The sequence below is a fragment of the Hemicordylus capensis genome, chromosome 4, assembly GCF_027244095.1.
Source record: "Hemicordylus capensis ecotype Gifberg chromosome 4, rHemCap1.1.pri, whole genome shotgun sequence".
NCBI classification, from domain to species: domain Eukaryota; kingdom Metazoa; phylum Chordata; class Lepidosauria; order Squamata; family Cordylidae; genus Hemicordylus; species Hemicordylus capensis.
This window is the reverse complement of record NC_069660.1, coordinates 119,838,136-119,864,472: the sequence shown is the minus strand read 5'-3', so window position 1 is coordinate 119,864,472 and position 26,337 is coordinate 119,838,136. Positions and strand designations below refer to the sequence as shown.

General features: G+C 44.1%; 1 protein-coding gene across 10 annotated transcripts in view; it reads left to right on the top strand.

The window, feature by feature from the left end:
* The window catches only part of COL24A1 (collagen type XXIV alpha 1 chain), a 369,353-nt gene that overhangs the window by 148,664 nt on the left and 194,352 nt on the right, over positions 1–26,337 (top strand). For 9 of the 10 annotated variants that reach the window (XR_008306099.1, XR_008306100.1, XM_053245268.1 and 6 more), the window contains 5 exons: positions 3,242–3,295; positions 3,399–3,443; positions 3,840–3,893; positions 5,286–5,339; positions 7,975–8,028. Coding sequence is in view for 8 of the 10 variants with exons in the window: in XM_053245268.1 (XP_053101243.1) it covers positions 3,242–3,295; positions 3,399–3,443; positions 3,840–3,893; positions 5,286–5,339; positions 7,975–8,028 (261 nt within the window). In the remaining 2 variants the exon portion in view is untranslated. The remainder of the gene's footprint in view (positions 1–3,241; positions 3,296–3,398; positions 3,444–3,839; positions 3,894–5,285; positions 5,340–7,974; positions 8,029–26,337) is intronic. The other variant, XM_053245266.1, reaches the window with a different exon arrangement.

Genomic DNA, 26,337 nt, shown 5'->3' with positions numbered 1-26,337 from the left:
GTCCATTAAGCCATTGCCAGATCAATACTGTCAAGCTATGGCTCATATCCTAAGCACATTTGCCTGGAAGTAGATTTCATTGGAACTGGTGGCATTTACTTACAATTAAGTGTGGTTAAAATCAGGCAGCACTATTCTACTGTTGATGTTGTTTTTTAAAAATAGAAATCTCTGGAAAGAAGACCAAAGTAGACATTGCCAGAAAATTCTCAGCTTAGTGGTATGAGAACTGTATTTTATATTTCTGGAAATAAATGATGTTAAAGGACATGTGTGTACATTTAAATAAAAGGGACAATTACATATGTTTGCAACCACAGCAATCTATTCAAAATGTTTAGCTCAATGTCAATTGCTAACAGTTGCCTCTGATCCTGCTGGTGAACAGGTTGCATAGGAAGACATAAAGTGGATTTGTGCCACTACACAGTTCAAACACAGTCCAAAAATGGCCAGTCACAGTGCCTGAGCTGCAGTAGCATTGTTGGCACTAGCTGCTCTCACATACAATTGTGACTCTTTACATCCTAGCATTGCAGCAGCTGCCAAAGCAGCACCTTTAGCAGCAACAAGTACAGCCATAAGCTCATCTAGAGCAACTTCAGCCACATTTTGACTGAGTACACGTTGCAATGCAGATTGCAGAGCAGATCAGAGCAATGAATGAAGCACAAGTTAGTCTCAAGGCCAGATGTGGAGCTCATCATACCAATCACCAAGAAATATTACAGACACTCAGTCAATCAATCAATTTTATTATTACAGCCTTAAGCCAACCAGGAATATTACACACACAAACACAGAGCTGCCACTGTACATTTATCACCACAATACTATTTTCACAAACAAAACAAACCACAACTCAAGGAAGGCCGGCACCCAAGTTCTACCCTTGTCAATCTGAGATCTAGAAAAACCAGATAGTTATACCAGCAATAGCCCAGCATATTATACTCAGTGCTGAGCAAAGAACACCACAAAAACAAACCTACCTACCTCTTCTCCAAGAGAGGCACAGTATAAAGGTGCTCTCTGCCTTCCAGGCCCTTTGAATACCCGCCTTGGGGTTGTTTTTTAACGAAAGGCGGTATAGAAATGTAAAAATAAATAAAAAATTAAAAAAATAAATACATTTTGAAATTCCCTCCTTTTCTGCTACCTCCTTTCTCCTCCCAACCAGTGGGGGCACAGTTGCCCATGACAGCACTTGATTTGTATGATAACAGACCAACCAAGAAGCAAGGAGATCGCAAGCCAATCAGGAGCAATTGCCAGAAAACCAATCAGCAAGAGAAAAACAGGCTTCCAAAATGGTGCTCGAAACATTTCAATCGAAATGGGGTTGCTTTGTTCTGAGCTCAAAACAGGCCCCTTTATTTAGAGTGTGTTTTGTTTCGAGTTTAAAACCATCAAAATGACTCGTTTCAAGTTAAAACATTCTTCAAATCCCTATTCTGGAATGAGGAGAGTATTATAACATCAAAAATTAATCAGAGAAAAGCTGGGGTGGAGGTGCAATCTTTAGTTTACAAGCTGATCTTCTCGTGAACATTTGGCCCATTGCAACTCTGCTATTCTAATTCATTCTGTTATGAAGTGTTTTGCATGCAACTGAAACCTGTGTCTTTTTTTCTACTTGCATAATCCTGAATCTTGAACTCAGTGTGGAATTAGACATGATGTTGAGAGTTCTGCTGCTTTTAAAAAGTTTTAATAGCAGCTGTGGATGTGTGTGTTGAATCTGACATGTAAGACACTTTGGGACAGTGTTTTAATTGGCAAAAATGGCACAGGGAGAAAGGTTAACCTTACCACCATCTCCACAGTCCTGATTAGATTCAGGGTCCCCAAGGCTGCTATTAATATTAAAGCAGTAGGTGATCTTATCACAGATCTCCTAATGTCACATTTGGCTTGGCCCTCATTTCTTCTGTCTACTTTCTTACGGTTACGAGTCCAAAAGTCAATCTTCTCACTGAAAGCTCTGAATTTGGGACTTTTCTTTCTCTGTTAGTACAAAGGTGCCTGAATTTCATCTTCAGTCTACCTCAGCAATCTATTATATTAATTCTCATAGACGTGCCTCTGTGGGGATCCATCCCACCAACCCAGCGGACTGGCTGGGCGGTGGAGGCGCCGGATTGGCTGGGCAGCGGTTGGCCGGGTAGGGAAGTGGCCGCTTGGGGAGGAAAGGAAGGAAAACGGGCAAGTGGAGAGGAGAACTGAACGGACTGGTGGGGCAGAAGGGAGGGGGGAAGCTGAGGGGAGAGAAAACAGCAGAGCCTGGCTGGGCAGAGACAAATGGCTGGCCGCTTTGGAAGATGCTCTCTAGAGGGAGGGCCGTGCAGGAAGGAGCCAGCTGAACGCTTGGTCGCCCGACACCAGGGACGGGAGGAAGGAGGAGGCGGCAGCAACGGCCAGCAGGGAAAACACAAGCAGGCTAAAAAGTGGAGGCGGGAGCGGGGGAGCACGAATGAGAGAGAGAAAAAGAGAGAGAGAAAGAGGGGGAAACGTAGGAGGGAGCAAGCTGGGGCAGAAGGCTGGGGCGGAGGGGAGTAGGGCAGAAGGTGGGGGGAAGGTAGTGCCGCACAGATGCTCTGTGCAGGATCAGCTAGTAATTAATTAAATGAGATGTTTTGAATATTTTTTGAAGAATAGAATCAATATGAGTAATGACCAAGTTCCATATGAAATTCAATTATATGTTTAATTCAGTTGTATATCTCAGGAGGAATAGGTTGTTCCTAATAAAGATTATGGAGTAACGTGGAGGGCAGTTTATACTAAGCATGTTTGTAGCTTAATTCACAATTCCCATTTAGACAGAGGTGCAATTTGTCACGCAACCAGCAAGTGCTGGTCGCACCTGATCCTTCTGCTTTGCTTCTATCACCTCAATATTGAGTAAAGTACCATTACCAAAGCCCTGTTTCCCCATCTGGAAACTAAGATAGTGTGGTACTATCCTGGCTGCGTTACTCAGCCCTTCAATACCAGGGCAGGCAGCCAAGGGTAACCTAGTGCACTTTACAGCTGGGGAAAGAGGAGAACATTAGTATAAGCAGTTCTTGTCTTAGAGCTTTAATTACAGTTTAATTAGCTTTTGAACAGGCCAGCACAGGTCAGACAAAAGCCAACACTCATGAAGGAAATATACTATATTGCTTTTAAGGTCTCTGTATGGGTTCATTACCCTTGAGAGTAAGTACACAAAGTACTCATGTTGTTTATTGTCTTTTAGGGTGTTGTAGGGGCAGTTGGGCCATCTGGACCACCTGGAATTCCTGGACCTCTGGTATGGTGTTACGGAGCTAATACATGACAATTTGTTGAATACCTTTCTCTGCCAAACAGTGGAGCAATTGTCTGTGTAATTCTTTTATTTTTATTTTACATAGGGTCTTCCAGGGAGTATGGGGCAAACTGGATTGAAAGGTGATAAGGTGATCTAAATAGTTTCATTATCAGAGTTATTTTAACTTAGAACTTTATCTACTAATATTATTCTACAAAGAATTCTTTCTCACACTGATTTTTTTAAAAAGCACCTGCAGTAAGTTTCTGTTTTTTTTAATTTTATCTGTTACTTTGTCTTGTATAAGCTATTCAGAGGTGAGAATATTAGCCAATGCATACTTCTTACTGCTGCAGTTCTTAAATACTGTGGATAATGACACTAGAATGTTGTTTTGATAACAAGAGACTCTAACATAATTCTCACTTGTGCAGTGGGGTAATACACGTGCTGTATTTTAAATATGTTTATGTCTGTTGGACTTTATAAAACATATTATTTATATATACCTTTATGTACCTGTATATAATAATGCATTGTTTAGGGTGAACAAGGCAGTGCAGGAGAGCCAGGGGAGCCCGGGTACCCAGGAGACAAGGTAATTTAGAACATCTGTTTCAACACCTTTTTTGAAGAACTTAATTGTCCTAAAAATTTCTTGCATTTATAATCTCAGCAGATTATTCATTTATGTATGCATTATGGAGCAGTCACATATTCTATACAATTGTGTCCATTCATCACCAATACAGCAATTTAGTGATCAAGAGAGGCTGTTACATATGTGTAAAATATTAGTTACATGGTGTGTTGTGGTTTCCTGCCAGAAAACTGAACATTCCATTGCTAGTAGGCTACCATTGTTGTCATAGTAATAGTAATAATAAATTAATAACAACAACTTTATTTGTTAGCTGCCCCATAACAATTTGTTCTCTGGTCAACTCACAACATAGTAGTCGTCCATCATCATACAGAAATTCTTAGATAATTAAATATTTCAAGCAGACTATCACTAGTGTCTTGCCATACAAAGATTAAAAAGTGGCAAGCACTAGAACTATTATGTCTACTATAGCTTCCACTTACAATTTTCTAGATGTTCATGCACTTGGCATTTATGCACTCCAGCCTCTACCCATGATGTATGGAAGTGAATTAATAAAAAGTAGAGATAGCAGGGTCAGTGCCAGGTTGTATTGGGCTCTGGAGCAAGGTCCTGCACTGGGTCCCCATCCTTCTGATGGCCACAAAGTGCCCCACCACTCATGTAAGCTCCCGCAAGCGTTTAAAGGAGGCTTACATGGGGGGGAGCAAAGATGCAGAGTGCTTCAGGGCAGCCACGCTAGCTGCCACCATCTCTCTATTTCTCTCTCCCTTATGGAACAACAATGCAATGTGGTCATCCCATCATTGCATGACTGTGGCCAAATAGGACTGATGCAAAGATCTATGGATTACCTTCTGGATCATGGCTGCCAGGCTCTCAGCAGGGCCTCAAGGCTGGGCTGTGGGCTTTGTGATGGTCCAGTGCCCAACTTGGCCAACTTCTGGCCAGCCTTAAGAGTGGGACTTCATATCTTCCCATTTGCCAATGGGTAATGGGAACCCATCCTGGCTTCTCTTTTTAGCGTCTTTGTGTGTGTGTGTAAATGAAGGGAGCAGATATGTTTGTAGGATGTATTGCAAAAAACAGATATTTAAGGCAAAACCAAAATGGCCATTATTTGTACTGAGCTGGGAATTTAGTCAACAATTCTATAAACAGTTATGAGGAGTAAGACTCATTGAACACAGTGGGACTTACTTCCAAGTAAAAATGCATAGTATTGCACCACAAGGGTATATATGCACAGACATGGAAGAATAGGAAGACAGGGACATCTTTTCTCTCAGAAAAGAATTATGGCATCACCTTATTTCAGTTTTACTAGTAATGTGCAGACATCATTTTCACAACTTGTTGCAACTGCTGTTATTTTTTCCCAAGGGTGCTGCCGGGTTGCCAGGAGAGTCAGGAATTCGAGGAAAACCAGGTCCCTTGGTATGTCTAAATGTCCTGTGGTGTTAGCTAGCATTTCAGTAACCAAGAACATCTAAAGTGTTTAGATTGAATCTCATCTGGCACATAGTCATAAAATGAAAGTGGTTCTAATGTTGCAAGGAAGTAACAGTACTAAAGACAGGTTAACACAGGTCGGTAAGCTAGGAACTAGAGGTTCCTAAAGAGTGTGCACTCTTGGTAGGTGAGTTGTCCAAGCCCACCCACATCCAGTTGCTGCACCACATTACCAAGATTCTCCCAGCTTCTGCCTAACTTCTGTAACTAAGACTTGAAGTTGGGCAAAAAAATGTGGTGCGAGAACTGGATCTGGGTGGGTTTGAGCGATATGCCCACCAGGAATGTATGCTTGCCGGGACCTCTGGTTCCAGGAGTACTGAACCTCATGTGAAGCCACCCTAAGATCTACTAAAGGTGTTCGGGAGCAGGGGGTTGCATGTTTAGATTTATTTTGTTTCTCTCTCTTTTAACTAACTGTTCTTTTGTTTCCCCCTGAATCCACTCAAAATCCAATGTGCCCCATTTGGAAATACTTAATCAGGACAGTTCTGCTGTCATACAGCTCTTACAGTTAGGAAATTCCTCCTGATGTTTAGCCTGAATCTGCTTCCTTATCTTTTCAACCCATTAGTTCTAGTCCTGTCCTCCGGAGCAAGAGGAAATAAGTTTGTTCCATCCTCTGTGTGACAGCCATTCAGGTATTCAAAGACAGCTGTCCTTACGCCTCTTAGTCTTCAGGCTAATATACCCACTTCCTTTAGTCTCCAGGCTAATATACCCACTTCCTTTAACCGTTTATCATAGCACTTGATTTCCAGACCTCTCACTTATCTTAGTTGTTGTCCTCTGAACTCATTCCTGTTCATCAGCATCCTTCTAAAAATGCAGTGACCAGAACCTGACACAGTATTCCAGATCTGAACAGAGAAGAATAGAGTAGAAATGCTACTTGTGATCTGGACACTATGTCTTTGTTAATGCAGCCCAAGTTGGCATTCGCTTTTTTAGTATCTGCATCACACTGCTGGCTCATGTTCGACATGTAGACACCTAGGTCCTTTTCACATGTCTTGTTGCCAAGGCAGGTCTGTCTGATCCTATACTTGTGCATTTGATTTTTCTTTTCTTTTCTTTTGCTTGAATAATCTGTATGGAGAGATAGGAAACCTGAATCCAGCTGAATATTAAAATTAAGTTATGGAGGGCATTATATTGAAAATAAATTATTATAAATGACTTTTCAGTCAAATGGAAACAATTTTGGGAAACTGTAGGGGAAATTATTTATACCAAATTAGTACAGGCAAACCTTGTTATATCTGGAACTGCTATTTGTGGATTTACGAATCCATGGGTGTCAAATAAACACCTGACCTCCTTATCTGCGGCTATGAAAGAGTTAAAACCAGGGCTGCTCAACTACAGCCCTCTTGCAGATGTTGGCCTACAACTCCCATAACCCCTGGCTATTGACCATTGTGGCTGGGGATTATGGGAGTTGTAGTCCAAAAACAGTTGGGGGGCCTAAGTTGAGCAGGCCTGGTTAAAACCCACATATCTGTGGTTCTTTGAAGGCCGGAAATGACCGCTGAAGTCATTTCTGGCCGCCACTTTGTCTGCAGGAACCATTTTGTGGCTCATTTTGTAAAATTAAAAATAAAAAGGGCGGAAATCCATGACATTTTGGGGGCATTACTGGATGCCAGGAGACATGAGGAATACAGTAGGACATGTTATTTGGCCTGTTTTGGGGGTGGTTTTGGGAAGTTTTTAAAGTCTGGGAACCTAACCCCCACAATCCCATAGACTCAATGCCTTATTATCCACAGTTTCCATGGAAACCCCGTGGATAATGAGATCCACCTGTACTATCAAGTTGTATTGGGGTGGGGGGAGGGGAAGACCTGAAGAGTGAGTGAGTGATTGAGTGAGTGTTAAAACAAATGAGAAGCAATAGATATAACATTAACCTGTTTTATTTATGTGAGAAACCATAAGACAAAAAGACCATATTATGTGAAGTACTTGTGAATTACTGGAATAAATATATGATTTTATTTTACAAGATTACATATCATTTAATTTTTTTTTAACAGTAAACTTATAAATTATGGAGGGGGAAATGCCATACTAATTAAAATGCAATCAAGTCAATGGGCTACTGTATAGTTTTTGGGCTGCATGTTGGTAAAAGAGTATGGAAATTAGAATTCTTGCTACCAACAGATATTAGTCAAATAATTCATCCATTTTGAATTTTTCTATCACATGACTGCATACCTGTAATTTGCATTTTTTAATTCCATATATGTATATACATGTGCACAGCACTTTTTAAATTTAGTTTTTATTCCTAAATATATATATATATATATGTAATTCTTTCCTTCTGCCAGTGCCTACTGTAACTTGTGGTGTGTCTTTTTCATGATTGCAGCTATAAATGAGATACAATAATTTCCAGAATACAAGGAAAACTTTTAAATAAATGGAAAGCTGAATAATTATTGCTCATTAAAAATTCAGTGCATCATTTTGATGTATGTTAAGCAATAAGAAATACTTTATGCAAACCTGGTCACAAAACTTTCATTTATAATGTGAGTTCTAATTTTAGGGTAAAATGGGAGAACCAGGACCCCAGGGACCATTGGGCCCTCCTGGACCTGAGGTAAGGAACTATTTAAGAAGTTAATAAGGCATCCTGTTTTTCATTGGAAACAGCACAAATAGGCCAAGTTTTCACCACTTATGCATGAAGGATAGCTTACTTCTCCAGCTGCAATGATTGACATCTCCCCCAACAGTGCAGAGGTGCAGCATCTGCAGTATTTAGTAATCCAGAATCCCACTGCCTATGTGTGCGGGTGGGGGTTGTGCATTTCCCCCCTCCCGAAGCACTTAGTGCAACCCAAAAGTAGGATGCTGAAGTTTGTGCAGCACTCAGAGACTTAGTTTTGGGTTCTACTAAGTGCCTCCGGTGGGGCGAGGGGAATCCGCAAAAATCCCTCCCCCACCATTCCTGTAGTGGGACTCTGGATTACTAAATGCTGCAGAGGCACTTTGCATACTGCATCTCTTCACCATTAGTGAAGATGATGGACTGTATGGGTTGTTTTTATTGTCTAGTAAACCGCCCAGAGAACTTGTGTTTTGGGCGGTATAGAAATATGCTAAATAAATAAATAAATATTTTCTTCACATTATAGAAAAGAAGTTAGTTAAACTTGTATATCTCTTGCTGTTGTAGGAGAGTGGTTTTTTGTTTTTTTTACTGATAATGAATATTTCTGAGACAAATAATGAATATTTTGGCAAACGCACAAAAGCATAAGTGCCAACAATTATCAACACAGCAGATGATGGTACACTATTACCAGAGTAACAATTACAAAAATTACAAACATGAGAGAAATGTAGCATCTAAATTACATCCACTTATATCTAATTATATAGAGAATGAAAGCTGAGACTATCAGTATAACAAAGGGGAAGTAGAGTGGAGAAAGCATGGTCCGAGAGGGAATGCCCTTACTGGCTGTCTCTGTCCCTAGTGCTCAATAAGGTTGTTGGTGCGAAGAGTCAATTTCATCAGGGGCTGCATCTCTAACAGTTCACACAGCCATTATATTGGGGGCAGGGGGAGGGAGTCAGGATCCTATCTACTTCCCCCCCACACACACGACTGCTGCGTGCTTGCAGGCGTTGCCACTGATGCACACACATGCTTGGTGACGTCTCAAGCGGCACACCGATTCTCAGGCTGGGGGTAGGACACCCGGCCTCAGGATATCCCATAATGCACCACTCAAGCAGCACGGTGCATTAGGAATACATTAGAGGCCAAGATGTTCCTTCTTTGGCTTTTGTGGTAGGCCAAGCTGCTGGCAGCCCGAATGGGGCTGCAGGCAGTCCATGCTGCTGCATGACTGGGAACTGAGGTAAGAGAGTGCACGTACACCCTCTTACCTCATTAAAAGCCTGGGAGGGAAACCCGGGCTACCTGGCAGGGCAGCGCTGGGATTGGGATCGATCCTAGCGCTCCACATGAGCAGCCCTACCTGGGTAGGATTGTGCAAGCCTGGGTAGGGCTGTTCCATGTGAACAGCCCCATTGTGTGACATTATTGAACAACGCACAGGGATCCATTGGTAGGAACAACTTTAACATCTCAAACACAGTGGCTGACAGCTACACTAATGCTGCAGTAGTGCAACAGACAAAGATTCACACATGCAAGACAGTCACATAGCTGAGCAGATTCTCTTCTTTATTGTGGCCTCTGTCTTTTACACAAATGGACTATGCGCCTGCACACAGACCTCGTCGGAACCTAACAAGCTCAATTCTCCTGCTTTGGGCAGGAACCCCGCTCCCAGCCGCTATATGTGGCTGCGCCACTCCTCATCCCCTCAGTCTTTCGTCGTCCGCGCTTCAGTAAGCATCATGGAGTCTGCAGCTTGACAACAAGTAGGATCTATCTTATCCCCTTGTTTTTTCTCCCTGCTTTTTCGATTTTATTTCTTAAAAAAAAAAATTCTTTCTCGTAGTAGCGTTTTTTTCTTGGTGTTTTGTTTTGTGTGGGTTTCCCCCTTCTTCGGAGTTCCGATCCTTCTCTTTGGCTGAGAATTCGTTGGACTTGGCACCTGAATGGGCTCGCTCGGGTATAGAACTCTTGGTGGCGGATGAGCTTGGGCACGCTTCCCTGGCCAAGCCTACAGAAAACGCATCGTGGCTGCCTAGGCGTTGTTCACCCCCTCAGAGGTGTCAGGAGCGCATCCCTCTTAGGGACTGAAGTGCTCGTTGTGATTCGGAAGAGTGCACCTCTGATTACAGACATGATTGGACCTGGGACAGTCGTGAGCCTGCATATTTGGATCAGTACCATGCGTCGGAGCACCGTTCTCCTTATGGTGCTTGGTGCCGGGACTCTGGGTTGTGTGGTTGATATCAGATGCACTATAGATTGGATTATTCAGACTACATTAGGCCCTGATATGGCCCTCGTTACCCAGAAGGTCCCGTGTATGGGAATCCTGGAACTGTGCAGGCTTGGCATGAGCTGCCCTCGCACTTGGAAGGGAGGCCGTGTTCCCGCTCACCGCAACTCTCCCCTTGGGATTGAATGGAGTGATGTGACCCACTCTCTTCAGCGCCCGTGCTATAACAGGCTGCTTTGCCTGTCCAGGAACTGCCAGCAGAGCTTCCTGCTTTGGTATTGGATGACCCGGGAAACAAGCCGGGCTCGCCTACTGTCATGAGCTTGTCTGTCTGCTGTCCGTGCCAAGTACATAAATTTATAGGAAATGTTGGCAAAGTTCCAATCCTTTAAAATCAGCATGGAGAAATGTGCTGTAATGATAGTCCATTCTGTTATCTGAAGCTTGTAAGGATAATAATTATTTCGCTAGTAAGTCCTTAGCATAGAGAGATGTGCTGTAATAACAGTCTGTTCTGTTATCTGAAGCTTGTAACGATGATAATTCTTTCACTAGTAAGTCCTTAAAAACTGTCCGGATATTCAGTATTTTTCGCCGAGGCTTCCTCATGAAGGACTTATCAGCTCTGTGTTCATTCTAATGATAGCATTTTGTATGTGCACATACAAACATTTCCTATAAATTTATGTACTTTGGGAAATAGTGAACTCGTTTTGGTGTTCTGTTGTAGCATCACAGTCCTTCATACTGATTAAGCATGATTGGAACACTTTTACCATCTTCATTATTCTGTGCTCTGGGCAACTTTGGACATTTCTTGGTGTTCTTTTGAAATATGTATGTTTATTAAGAGATATATTTAAAGAATTTAGGACACATATATAAAAATATAATTATTTAATTTCTGAATCTGTATGTTTGTGTGTGTGTGTGTGTGTGTGTGTGTGTGTGTGTGTGTGTGTGTACCGTGTTTCCCCGAAAATAAGACAGTGTCTTATATTAATTTTAGCCCCCCAAAATGCACTAGGGCAATTAGCGGTACATCAGAAATTACTGCTAGGTCTTACTTTCGGGGAAACAGGGTGTGTGTGTGTGTGTGTGTGTGTGTGTGTGTGTGTGTGTGTATATATATATATGCTGTTTGCACATGGTTTATTGCTAGTTTTGGTTTACCCCTCAACTTGGCATTCTTGGGGGGTCATGCAGGGTCACTGGAAAAAGCCGGCATCTCTTTCTCAGCCTAATAGGCGCTTGGAGAATTTTTATAAGGTGCAACTACAGGATGATACAGCCTTCCTAAAGAAGCACCTCACCCCTAATTCGATTGTCATAGAGGTGTCTCTGCAAAGGAGCAGGGGTCACAGCCAGTCGGCACTGAGTGACAAGGAGGGCAGAAAATTGCACTCCTTCAGGAGAAGGCTTTACTCGGCCTCATCTCTCCACTTAAGGGTGGCCAACTATCAGGCCTATAACACCCACTATAACCACTATCTGTGGGGAAAAGTCGGCCCGACGAGGTCTGAGACCTATCCTTCTAATAAACTATCTAATAAACGGACAATAAACTCTCTAAATACTGTAAACAGCCAACAAAAACAGTATGAAGATAGAAGGTCAGCAGGGGAAGGGGCACTTCCCAGAGTATTGCACAGAGTGCCACATGTATGACTATTTGTCCCATGGGCAGAAGTCATGGGTGTGTGCTCGGTGCAAGGAGCTCCTGGCTCTCAGGGAACAAATCTGTTCCCTTGAGACCAAGGTGGCGGATCTGGAGAAACTCAGAGAGACAGAGAGGCATGTGGACAAGACCTTCAGGGATGTGATAGAGGCATCCCACTCCAGGGCTGGTAGCTCCTCTGCTATGAGAGAGAATGAAGGTCTTGGGCAAGGAGGACATCAGTCTGAGGAAGAGGGAAATGCTCCTTTAGAAGGGACCCCTTCCGTGGGTGATGAGCCCATATCCTCTCACACAGGGGATACTCCTCTGGGGGGTGGGGGCCTCCTTGTAGTGGGTGATTCGATCATTAGAGGGATAGAGAGATGGGTTTGTGACCCGTGTGTTGACCGCACGGTGACTTGCCTGCCTGGTGCGAAGGTTGCGGACATCACACAGCATCTAGACAGGCTCCTAGGCAGTGCTGGGGAGGAGACAGCTGTTGTGGTGCACGTTGGCACCAACGATGTGGAGAAATGTAGTCAGGAGGTCCTGGAAGCCAAATTTTGGCTGATAGGTAGTGTATTGAAGTCCAAGACCCCCAAGGTAGCATTCTCGGAAATGCTACCTGTTCCACGCGCAAGTACAGTGAGACAGACAGAGCTGAGGGGTTTCGATGCGTGGATGAGACGTTGGTGCCGGGAGGAGGGGTTTAGATTTGTTAGGCACTGGGACACATTTTGGGGCAAGCAAGGCCTGTACAAAAGGGACAGGCTGCACTTGAACCAAGATGGAACCAGACTGTTGGCGCTTAAAATCAAAAAGGTTGCAGAGCAGCTCTTAAAATGACACCTGGGGAACAGCCGATGGGAGCTGGGCAGTATCCCGTTCGGCAAAAGCCATCCTTTAAAGTATGAGGGTGCAAATACTTCAGATAAAACAGAAGGGGACAGAGCATAACCGCATAAAGAGCAGACGGGAGCCTGTGCCAGCAGGTCAAAGAGTCAAAAGAATAGCATACATCAGGTGAGAGATTCAGTGTATAGGTGCTTATATGCCAATGCCAGAAGCCTCCGAGCCAAGATGGGTGAGCTGGAGTGCTTGGTTGCTAACACAGAAATAGATATAGTGGGCATAACAGAAACATGGTGGAACAGTGAGAACCAGTGGGACGCTGTTATCCCTGGGTATAAACTCTATAGAAAGGACAGGGAGGGGCGCCTTGGAGGACGGGTAGCACTGTATTTTAAAGAAGAGATAGAATCTAACAAGCTAGAAAACCTAGGTGGACTGGAGTCCTCCACAGAAACCCTGTGGGTGACTATACAAGGCCAGAAAGGAATCATGCTACTGGGGACATGCTATCGCCCTCCGGATCAAAATGCCGACAGTGACTGGGAGTTGCAGGAGGAAATCAGGGAGGCGTCAAGTAGAGGCAGGGCTGTAATTATGGGTGACTTCAATTACCCACACATAGACTGGGTAAATTCACATTCAGGTCAGGACAAAGAGGTCAGATTTCTAGATACGCTAAATGACTGTGCCCTAGAACAGTTGTTCATGGAACCAACCAGAGAGAAGATGACCTTGGACCTAATTCTGGGTGACACCCAGGACCTGGTGCGTGATGTCAGTGTCATGGACCCTTTAGGGAATAGTGACCACAGTGCCATCAAATTCAACATGCATGCGGGGAGAGAATCACCAAGGACATCTAACATGGACATTTTGAATTTCAGAAGAGGAAACTTCTCCAAAATGAGGAGTATGGTGAAAAGAAAGCTGAGGGGGGAAATCAGGAGAGTCACTTCGCTCCAGAGTGCATGGAGTTTACTCAAAACCACAATACTAGAAGCCCAGTTAGATTGTATACCTAAAAGGAGGAAAGGTACCACTAAGTCCAGGAGGATGCCAGCATGGCTAACGGGTGCCATCAAGGAAGCCATAAAAGGGAAGAAGACTTCCTTCCAAAATTGGAAGCCCTGTCCAAACGAAGAGAACAGAAAGGAACACAAACTCTGGCAAAAGAAATGCAAGGTGACAATAAGGGAGGCAAAAAGAGAGTTTGAGGAACATTTAGCCAAAAGTATCGAGGGGAATAACAAAAACTTCTTTAAGCACATCAGAAGCAGGAAACCTGCCAGGGAGGCGGTTGGACCATTAGACAATGAGGGAGTGAAAGGGATTATTAAGGAGGATATGGAGGCTGCAGAGAAGCTGAATGAGTTCTTTGTGCCTGTCTTCACGGCAGAGGATACTGAGCATATACCTGTTCCTGAACCAGGCTTTTTAGGGATGGAGGCTAGAGAGCTAAGTCAGATAGAAGTGACAAGGGATGATGTTCTAAACTGTCTGGAAAAATTGAAAGCTAACAAATCACCAGGGCCAGATGGCATCCATCCAAGAGTCCTCAAAGAACTCAAATGTGAAATTGCCGACCTCCTTGCTAAAATATTTAACTTATGCCTGGAATCAGGCTCTGTACCAGAGGACTGGAGAGTAGCAAATGTAACACCTATTTTCAAAAAGGGATCTAGGAGAGATCCGGGAAATTACAGGCCAGTTAGCCTAACGTCTGTTCCAGGCAAATTGATGGAAAGCATCCTCAAGGATAAAATTGTAAAGCACCTAGAAGAACAGGCCCTGCTGGAGCCAGCATGGCTTCTGCAAAGGTAAATCTTGCCTCACCAACCTTTTGGAGTTCTTTGAGAGTGTCAACGAGCGTGTGGATCAAGGTGATCCAGTTGACATAGTCTACCTGGACTTCCAAAAAGCTTTTGACAACGTTCCTCATCAAAGACTCCTGAGGAAACATAGCAGTCATGGGATAAGGGGACAAGTGCATGTGTGGATTGCTAACTGGTTGAAAGACAGGAAACAGAGGGTAGGTATAAATGGAGAGTTTTCACAATGGAGGGAAGTAAGAAGTGGGGTCCCCCAGGGATCTGTACTGGGACCGGTGCTTTTTAAATTTATTCATAAATGATCTAGAAGCAGAGGTAAGCAGCGATGTGGCCAAATTTGCAGATGATACAAAACTCTTCCGGGTAGTGAAATCCAAAACGGATTGTGAGCAGCAACAAAAGGATCTCTCCAAACTGGGGGAGTGGGCGACAAAATGGCAAATGCAGTTCAATGTTAGCAAGTGTAAAGTGATGCACATTGGGACGAAAAACCCTAACTTCAAGTATATGCTGATGGGATCCGAGCTGTCGGTGACTGACCAGGAGAGGGATCTTGGGGTCGTGGTGGACAGCTCCTTGAAAGTGTTGACTCAATGTGCAGCAGCTGTGAAAAAGGCAAATTCCATGCTAGGGATCATTAGGAAGGAGATTGAAAATAAAACGGCTAATATTATAATGTCCTTATACAAAACTATGGTGCGACCACCATTGGAGTACTGCGTACAATTCTGGTCACCACATCTTAAAAAGGACATTGTTGAACTGGAGAAGGTACAGAAGAGGGCAACCAAGATGATCAGGGGCCTAGAGCACCTTTCTTATGAGGCAAGACTACAACACCTGGGGCTTTTTAGTTTAGAAAAAAGACAACTGCGGGGAGACATGATAGAGGTCTATAAAATCATGCATGGTGTGGAGAAAGTGGAGAGGGAGAAATTCTTTTCCATCTCACACAACACTAGAACCAGGGGTCACTCCATGAAATTGATTGCCAGGAGGTCTAGGACCAACAAACGGAAGTACTTTTTCACACAACGCATGATCCACTTGTGGAATTCTCTGCCACAGGATGTGGTGACAGCCAACAACCTGGATGGCTTTAAGAGGGGTTTGGATTTCATGGAGGAGACGTCTGTCAATGGCTACTAGTCGGAGGGCTGTGGGCCACCTCCAGCCTCAAAGGCAGGATGCCTCTGAGTCCAGTTGCAGGGGAGCAATGACAGGAGAGAGGACACACCCTCAACTCCTGTCTGTGGCTTCCAGCGGCATCTGGTGGGCCATTGTGCGAAAGAGGATGCTGGACTAGATGGGCCTTGGGCCTGATCCTGCAGGGCTGTTCTTATGTTCTTATGTCTTTGCGCAGGCGCATAGCCCATTTATGTAAAAGGACAGACCACTAGATGAACCAAAGTTACAGGAAAGCAACCTGTAGTTGCTCAGTCTCTTGCACTCTCCATCGGCTTGTCTAGCATTACTTGTGTTACAAGTATACTGAATAGCTTAGCATGATTTCCTGCAACATATATGGACTGATGGAAAGGTTTTACAGCAGGAGGAGTATGTAAGTGCACCCTTTTGTACTGGTACAACAGTAGTCTAAAATGCAAGCTCCTGACTTAGCAGAACTAGCTATCACAACATTCTTGCACTAATGTAATAGGTTTGTACTATTGCAGTGTTAGTCTGGATGTCAGCCAGTTATTTACCACTGCTATTTAGAAATGCTTTTGATCATTTCCACCAAAAATAAATATAATCAATTTCAAGGGTGTTGCATTTTTCATTGGTTGTCTGGTATATTCTATACGTTAACCAGGTGGATAAATGACACTGATCCTGCTGCCGATGTAGTATCACGAAATCCTTCTGCAGTCACAAACGCACTAATAAGTGACCTTAGGCATGTCACTATCTCTCAGAATCATACAATAATATGCATCATGCATATTAGTTACTGAGAAACAACATTTGATTTTGAGTTCTGTTGTGAGGAAACTCTTTATAGTCTCTGGGTAATGGATTGAAAGCACAAGATGCAGGAGATTTCCTGAAGCTCAGATGTCTGGGTCTGGTCAGTGGCCTAATAGGATACTGCCTGGAAATTCTATGTATGTTTCAGTGAGCTCTATGATAGTAGAAAGGCAAGATAATAAATGTAATAAATAGCTGTTGCAGATACTTCATTTGATATAGATTTTTTTTTTACACTTTCTTGGAAAGAAGTTTGTGCAAATTAGGAAACCACATTTATGTATATTTCCGTGAACATGTTTATATGCGTTGGCTCAGATTCCTAGAACTAGGATCGCTGCTTCTGTCAAGATAGTGACATCTTCTCATACTTTTACCAATATATGTACATCTGATTTAAATTTATAAACATGTGTATAGACATATATATGGCAAACATCCCAAGTAACAATGTGGAAGCATTTTGTGCAAAGCATGAGTCACACAGAGTGTTTCTGGGGGGAGAAGTTTCAACTAAAATCATTGCCCTAGAGTGCACAGTGGAATTACTAAACTTTGTGGAGGTACATTGCATGCAGCACTTAGGGATGTAAGAACTGGCTCATCCTCAAGCTGGTTTGCCATCGAACTGTCTGGCTCAAGGGCTCGCTGAACGCCCTGTGGCTCGGGGCCAGTTTGGGGGTTCTAACATCCAATTTTTTAAAAAACCCTCCACGGGGTGCACTGCTGTGGCGGGGTCACCATTGGTTTCCCTTCCACCTGCCGGCCTCCTCCCTGGTCTCAAAATGGCCCAGTTTGGACTGTTTTTGGCCCGTTCTGGGCCTCTCTGCATTGTTGGTGGCCATTTTGGAGGCCGCCACACATAAGCACTGGCATCTGTTTGACCCCAGTTGGCTATCTGTATGACCCCAATTTTGGAGGCCACCACGCATGAGCACTGGCCATCCCCGGTCACACAGATGGCCTGTGTGCATGTGCAGTGGCCTACAAAGTGGCTGCCACCAGTGCAGAGAGGCCATAAATGGCCTGAACTGGGCCATTTTGAGACCAAGGGGAGGCCAGTGGGGGGAGGGGGGACCACCAAAGACCCTGACGTGGCAGCACCCCCCTGGAGGTGGTGAGTGTTTTTAAAATATATATTTTAAAAATATATGTTAAACCCCCCAAATTGGCTCGAATTTGAGCCGAGCTGGGGGGGGGGGGGTCTGTTGGTGGAGGGGGGGGGGGGACGGAACATGCCCAGTTCTGTTTGACTAAAACCAAACCGGGCAGACCGGTTTTGTGCATATCCCTAGCACCGCCGCACCACTATTGGAATTGTTAGCCATTTTATATTCAGGAAGTCCCCAAATTACAAATGGGTTTTGTTTCAAAAGTTCATTTGTAAATCAAATGTTCATAATTTAGAACTCATATAAAGAGAGCCAGTGTGGTGTAGTGGTTAGAGTGCAGGACTAGGACCGGGGAGACCCGAGTTCAAATCCTCATTCAGCCATGAAACTAGCTGGGTGACTCTGGGCCAATCACTTCTCTCTCAGCCTAACCTACTTCACAGGGTTGTTGTGAAAGAGAAATTCAAATATGTAGTACACCACTCTGGGCTCCTTGGAGGAAGAGCGGGATATAAATTAAAATAATAATAATAATAAATAATAAAGAGCGACAACAAGTGTAGGTTTGCGTTTGTAAGTTGGGGACTTCCTTACTGTTAATATGTTATGGAGCTTTGTTTGTAAGTATGGATGTTTGTAACTCAGAGAACTTTAATTGGTTTACTTTAATTGTTACAAGTCAATATATTGTTACGACCTGTGACATTGCAAAAATACATTTAAAATAACTTCTAGCCTTACATTTCTCCCAACCATTTTAAGAATTGTGTTGCTTTTGAAATACATAGTAATCTTAGACCAAGATCCAAAGAACCACATAACTAGTTTGATGTGCCCAGTGGGTCTTTGGAATTGTTTTTCTCAAGTGTTACATACATGGCCAGCTGCTTTTGTGATATGGCAGAAGGTGGGGAAAGAGTCTGCTGTTCTGTTTTTTGGTGTGTGTGTATTTTAATGTCAGAAGTCACACTGGTTTGGCCATGTCTTTGTGCCTGCCTAAAGTAGACTTTTTAATCCCATCCCAATAGATAATCCTTCCCGATTAAAACGTGTCATGTGAATTGTTAATATTGTCTGTATGAGTAAGCCATATGATCAGGACCACTATCCAGACACCTGTGCATGGAAAAGAATTATTGCCAGCTATAGCAGACTAAGCTCCATGGGGTTCCTCTCTGTTTAGTGGAGAAGTCCCCGCATTGCATCCCACAAGCCACCTTCAAAGCAGAATTTATTGTTTCCTCAAGGGGTCTTTATCATAGACTGCATCTGGGGCAAAGAAGACATTAGTCATTATTTTCAACATATCCTTCATTTTATCCATATACTATTTTGATCTGAAATTGCTCACTCAATTCTCCCGGGAAGGTCAGCCATCTGGGAGTCAGCTGCCATATGTTTTGTGCTCAGAGCTCTAGAATTACAAAGAAAGGGGACACATTTGATTTGAATAGTTTGTGGTAACAAAATGCAAGTTTTTTCATATGAATCATTGGTTGCTCCACATTACTGAGCTCCAAAAAGTTTGCTTTCAAGCCAAGTTCCATCTCATACTGTAATGTTCTGGGGTGCCCAGTGACTTATATTTAGTATTGCTTTCTCTCCCAGAATAGGAGGGTATCCATTTTAGTGGGTTTTCATGCCCATTTGCTCCCTTGTAGGCAGGACTTCCAAGGAAACGAAAGTTGCCCATGCTGCCTCTGTTAAGATCCTCCCAGTTCCAGTCCTGCCTTGCTCCCAGGAACAGGACTTTGCAGTAGCTCCAGCATTTTTCCTTATTACTGCCTCTTTTTAATTCTTCTAGCTTACTTTTCCTGCATTTACTATCTTCACCTTCCTCTTGCTGCGCTTGCCTTCTCCCCCCGCCCCTTCCCTCTTCTATCTTCCTCTCTATCTTCCTCTCTCCTATCTTGCAAGGACCCTCTGTGCAGCAAAACTGGGGCAAAGCCAAAAGGAGAAAACGGGACCACGACCACATGACCTGAACCTCTTGGCACAACACAAACAGAGGTGAATCTGGCAGCATGCCTCACTGTGCTCCTCCTCATCCTCTGTGGCGAGGGGAACTGACTTAGCATGCCGCCCAGAGGACTGGGTCAGAATCAAATAATCTCTATTACAGTTCAAGACCAACATAAGATAGAACAGTAGAGCATGATTCAAAATTATATGATGATAAAAACAAATTATGGAGCCATAAAACAATATTACCATAAAATGACTACTCTAATAGCATAAAGCTATATTATAATACTATAAAGTTGCTATCTCTAGAGGTTATCTATGAGAGTATTAAACCACTGTATTTAAAAATATTATGAGCATATATATGTAATAAAAACAAATTATGGAACCATAAAACTATATTACTATAAAATTACTACTCTAATAGTATAAAGTTATACAACAATACTATAAAGCTGCTATCCTTAGAGGGTATCTATAAGATTATTAAACAGTTGTATTAAAAAAAAATTATGAACATATAACATGTGAAATATATAGGATGCAAAAAGCGGTGCCTAAAGCAGTGTATATAAAACTAGTCTAAAAAAGATAGAATAGTGGTTTAAAACTATGCAGAGGTGATCCAAGGGAATGGCCTGGCAGTCACGACCCGACGGGTACTACTCGCTGCCATGCAGAACTTGTCAGTGTTATTCATGAAGGCCAGGTCTTCATCCGAAAGCGGCACCCAGGTATAGACATGGTTTGGGTGGTTAGGGTACTTGCGGAGTAGCAGAAATATAAGCTTGGCTTGAATGTCTCTGTAAAAGAGGCAAAAGAGGACATGTTCTGTGGTTTCTACCTTCCCAGTGTCACAGGGACAAAGTTTCTCTGCAATCGGGATGTCTGTATTTGCCTTCCAGTACAGCGGAGGGTAGGGTATGACAACGGGCGAGGGTATAAGCCCTTCTGTGGCTTGGGACTTCTAATTGTGACAGGTATGTGGCAGGGGAAGCATAGTATTTGATCCTTTCAAAGTTCAGCCTGGTGCTCAGTGACCCTAACCCTAACCCCAACCCGATAGAGGCCCCAGTTGAGGTCTGGTGGACGTTACACTGATTAGACCAGTCAACCCAGTGATTCCAGGGCAAAACCACCAGAATACCATCCCAGCACCTCCAGACCTCTCCCCTGCTCCTCCCTCCTTACATGGGGGCATTGCTTGTCTGCCTTCTGATTTGTCTCAGTGGATCAGGAACATTGTGGCTAGAGAGCTACACCGCCGCGAAGCCACAGGGGACCCTCCCGCTAACCGTCCAGCACCTGAATTGCCTGATCCCAGTGCCCCGCCAGTGTTGCCTGGACATGCCGTGCCCATTCAGATCACAAGGTCAGCTGAACAGAGAAAGTTCCCAATTTTCCATACTTTCCAGACTTGCAAGGCAGGCCATTCCAGAATGGGAGAGGGGCAGATTTAGGATAAGCCCCCTGCTAGGCATCTCCACCTTAGAGAACGCTCATCAGACAGTGAATGCCAGTCCTCTCCAGATCCCAGAAGACATGCTAGAGGATCCAGGTCACGTAGGAGGAGCAGATCACCTATTCTTCCTGACAACAGATGCACACATGGGCTATCTAGATCAAAAATGGTCATCGCCCCCAATCCTTGACAAGTAGTACCACTAGATTCTGAAAGGACTCCTATTCTTACAAGGCCTGTTTCTCTGCATTCCCTCTCTGACTACTCCATACATTCCTGGAGAGAATCCTTAACATGAAACAGTGCAGATGCGGGCTCATGTCATTCCACCAGGGGGCCACTCCTGTTCATATCGCATTTCTCTCTACCAGACCTATTGCAACTTAGACTCTTCAGGAGATTTACCACGTTCCCCCTTTTAATAATCCTGTACACTCTGACTTGGAATCTCAGGAGGAACCTTCTAACAAGGAAGAAGGGGAATTGTCTTCAGATGAAGGCATTCATCCCTGAGAACCTCTTCCAAAACCTTTTAAACATGAGGACTTTGAAAAAGTATTAACTAAAGCTTGTAAGACACTGTGCACTAATCCCAAATCAGTTATTGTTCCTAATGCAGACTTGGTGGCATCAGAAGTGTTCTCTTCCTCCAGCAGAAGTGTTCCTGTCCTCAAGCCAGTTATTTCTTTCCCATCCCTTTTCCAGGAGATCCTCCAGGAAGAATAGTCCACTCCAGCATCCTCCAGGAGCATGGCTTCCTTACCTAAAAAGTTCTATAACCTACAGCTGTAACTGCATCTCTAACCTTCCCTCTGGTTGATGCTCCTGTGGCATATGTGATCTTGGGCACGAAGCTATCCAAGGAGGGCAAAGAAAGGCTTAGATGCCCTGAGGACAGACGGAATGACGTTTTCCTTAGGAAATCATGTGAAGCCACAGCACTTTCTATTAAATTAGAAGCTACAACCTTCATTTTTGCCAGAACTTCTGTTCTCTGAACTAAAGAACTGTTAGAGGAATTGCCACAGGATCTCACTAAAATTAGTCAAGGCTTAAACAAGCTGACCAAGGCGGCTGCTTTCATGGCAGATGAAAGTCTGGACTCCTTACAATTCTCTGCTAGAGCCATGGCTTCAGATGTAACTGTTAGAAGAAGTCTATGGCTTAAGTCATGGAATGTTGATTCTAAGTCTCTACTCAATTTGACCTTATCAGCATGTAAAGGTACTAAGCTATTTGGGAAGTCTCTGTAACCAGTTCTAGTGGAGACTAGAGACAAAAAAAAAAAGGTGATGCCATCTACCTGAAATGACAATAGGATACAATTTCATACCAACTAGTCTAATTTTCATCCTTACAGAGGTTTCTATTCCAGAAACAGAGACACTAGAACAAGTTCAGCCTGGTGAAGTTCCTGGAACCTGAGAAATAGACAGCAGTTCAGACAGCCCAAATCCCCGTGCTCCTTTGGGAACAACATCTTGAACAGGAGCATTTCCAAAAAGCAAGTCCAACAATCACTACCCCTCCCCTCCAGTGGTGAGACGCCTGGCGGAATTCCTGCCAGCTTGGGAACATCGCACTATGGACCACTGGATACTCTCCACCATAGAGGAAGGCTGTACTGTGGATCTCCAAGTAATCCCCCCAGAGCACTTCAGAATGACACCACATTCCAGGAACCTGACAAAACATCTCTACATGAACTCAGCACTTCACCACTTTTTACAGATCAAGGTGATAGAAGTAGTCCCCTCAACAGAAAGATGTGGGGGCATTTACTCTATTTTATTTCTTGTGCCCCAAAAAGACAGTTCCTGGGGAGTGGTACTAGATCTGAAGTTCCTCAAAAAATTTATCAAAAAACGCAATTCAGAATGGAAACATTGCACACCATCCTACAGGCAATACAGAAGGAAGACTTCCTTCCATAGACCTGACAGAGGCCTACCTTCATATATCCATCATACCAGCTCACAGACAGTTCCTATGCTTCCACTGCGCAGTAGGGATGCACATGAACTGGTTCGGAGGCCCTTTTACAGACCTCTGAACCGGTTCAAAAGTCCTACAGTTCAGCTGGTTTGATGCCGGATGGTTACTTCTAAAGAGCAGGGAGGGTACTCTAACCAACCCCCCTGCTGTGTTTCCCTTGCTAGTGCTGTGTTTAAAAACAGTACCGTGGGGTGACAGCATGCCTCCTTATCATCCCGGTGCACGTCAGACCAGAAGTGCCTGATGTGCATGCGCACATGCATCTGCATCAGGCACTTTTGGTCCAGTGCACACCGGGGCAGCAAGGAGGTATGCTACCACCCCACGGTACTGTTTTTAAACACAGCACCAGCAGTGGAAACGCCGGGGGAGCACTCTCCAAGCTCCTTATAGGTAATCGCCCCTCCGCCGTTCAACTGGCCATCGCGAGTTCTATGTACATCCCTACTGCGCAGGCCAGCACTTTCAGCACAGGTCACTCCCTTTTTGTATATTGTCAGCACCCCGAGTATTCACAAAGGTGATGGTCACCCTAGTGGCATACATGAGAACTCAGGGGCTGCACTTTTATCCATATTTAGATGATCCCAGTCAGACATTACACAGACCATGGCCTTACTGTCGAGACACAGCTTCCTCATGAACACTCACAAGAGCCCCCTGAATCCATCATAACAAATCAAGCACTTGGGAATGTTGATCAGCAACAAAGCAAGAGCAATTTACCTCTCTTCAGAATGTCAAGCTAAACTACCGGCTCAGGTAAAGCAAGTCACAAGGCGCCATCCTGTGACTCTCCTGACATTAGCCAGCTTACTGGGAGGCATAATCTCCTGCATCGACATTTTGCATGGAGTGACGATTCCCCTGACTCTACACACTTCACTTCTATGGTGGATATCCCCTGTGATATCCAGGGGAGCCCCACTCAAAAAATACGCAAGGATTCAACTGACAACAGACGCCAGCATAGCAAGCTAGTGAGCACACTGTCTCAATGAATTCACTCAGGGTGTGTGGTCCCAGTCAGAGACCCAGCACAGCTTCAACTAGCTGGAACTCAGAGCAGTACGTTTATCACTACTCTACTTCATGGTCACAGTCAAAGACCAACATGTCCTCATCAGAACAGACAACGTGGTCAACAAGGGTCACATCAACAGACAGGAAGGCATACACTCCCTCTCCTTGATGGAAGAGTCCAAATTGTTGTTCCAGTGGGCAGAACGCCACTTAGCATCCATCACAGTGGAACACCACAGCAGGAGCCAGAATGTAGAGTTGGACTGGTTGAGCCAACATGAACTGGACCACTCAAGTGGTCCAGTAGAAACTCCATCTGATGGCTTTCAGACAGATCATGCATCAGTTTGGCTAGCCGGTCCTAGACCTGTGTGTGTCTCCACACAATGCCCAGGCACAGAGGTTCTATCCCAGATATTGGTGCCATCAGACAGAGGCCATAGATGCACTGACATCGCCATGACTGCAAGGTCTACTCTACATCTTCCCACCATTTGTCATGATACCCATGAAGATACAGTGATTCAGAGAACAAGGGACAGACCTGATACTGGTTTTCTGACCTGATGGAACTAGCAGTGGAGCCTCCCTGGCTCCTTCTGGACAGACTATTCCTACTCAGTCAGGGGCCCCTCATACATCCAGAACCATCCTGGCTGCGCCTTCACACTTGGCGACTGAATGCATGCTCCTAGCTTCTAAGGGTTATACAGAAAAAATCCTAGATACCATATTGGCATCGAGATGTGCTTCCATGAACTGTATATACCAGACTACCTGGACTTCCTAAAATGGTCCAAACACCAAGGACCATTTTTGCCTTTAAAGGCAAAAATCTCAAACCTACAAGCCAGTCTTGATAAAAGCCTAACACTCTCCACAGGCAAGCATCATTCATCCTTAGACATCATCCTTAGATCTACACGTCTTCTCTGGCTTCCCATTCAGATGTCAGGTGCTTCCTCAAGGAGCATCAAAATTGATGCCATCTACAATACACTACATCACTTTTTGGAATCTCAGCAAGGTCCTTAATGTCCTCACAAGAGTTCTGTTTGAGCTTCTTCAGACGACTTCACTCAAGTTGCTGACCTACACAATGTTTTTTCTGGTGGCAATCTCTTTGGCTCGCAGGGTGTCTGTGTTGGGGGCCCTTTCTGCGTGCAAACACTTCTGCCTTTTTGAAACCAACTCAGTAGTACTCACAATAGACCCTACCTTCTGCCCAAAGGTGAATACAATTTTCCATAGGAACCAGGCTGTCATTCTGCTGTCCTTTTGCCCAAAGCCTCAACATCCCAAAGAAAAACTATGGCAAACTCTGGATGTCAAGCAGACACAAAGAATACATGCAACATGCATCCTCTTTTCACCAGAAGGTCTCAATTTGTTTCTTTCCAGCTAGCCATAATGGAATCCAAATGGACCAAAAGCACTCTGGCATGTTGGATTAGGCCTTGTATAACCACTGTGTACGAATCTGTTGCTACAACCACCTATGGAAATCATGACCCACTCTACTTGTGCAGCCATGTCAGCTGCATGTTCAGCACATACTCCCATCACAGAGATCTGCAAGATGGCTACGTGGACAACAGTGTCACCATTTGTCCAACATTACAAACATCACACCTCCCAATCAGCATTGGCGGCTTTTGGACAAACTGTCCTCCAACAGGTGGTGTCTCAATAATTCTTTCTTCTTCGTTCTCCATAAACTTTTCCTCCCGGAGACTACCACTTTGGTATGTCCCACTAAAATGGATACTCTCCTACTCTGTGAGAGTAACACTGGTACTACTTACCGTGAAGTTTCTTTGTCCCCAGAGTATGGAGGGTATCCAACCCACCCTCAGTTTATGGGTATGGTATTAGTTGCATTTGGTTTAATTGATTTTTTCCTGTTTTTTTAAATGGGGAAAGCCACTTTCTTCTTCCAGTCTCCTCCTCCAGACGGGTCTCTGTGTTGGTTCTTTTTCTTTCAGATGCATATTGGGTTCGGAGGTCTCTGAGTCTCTATCAGTGTCTTTTCTCCTCATCATCGTAATATGTAGAGACAGTGAATCTGCTATTGTCACCAGACAGTCCCAGTACTGGGAGGATCCTAACAGAGGCAGCAGGGGGTACTTTCGTTTCTTTAGAAATCCTGCCTACAAGGGAGCAAATGGGTGTGA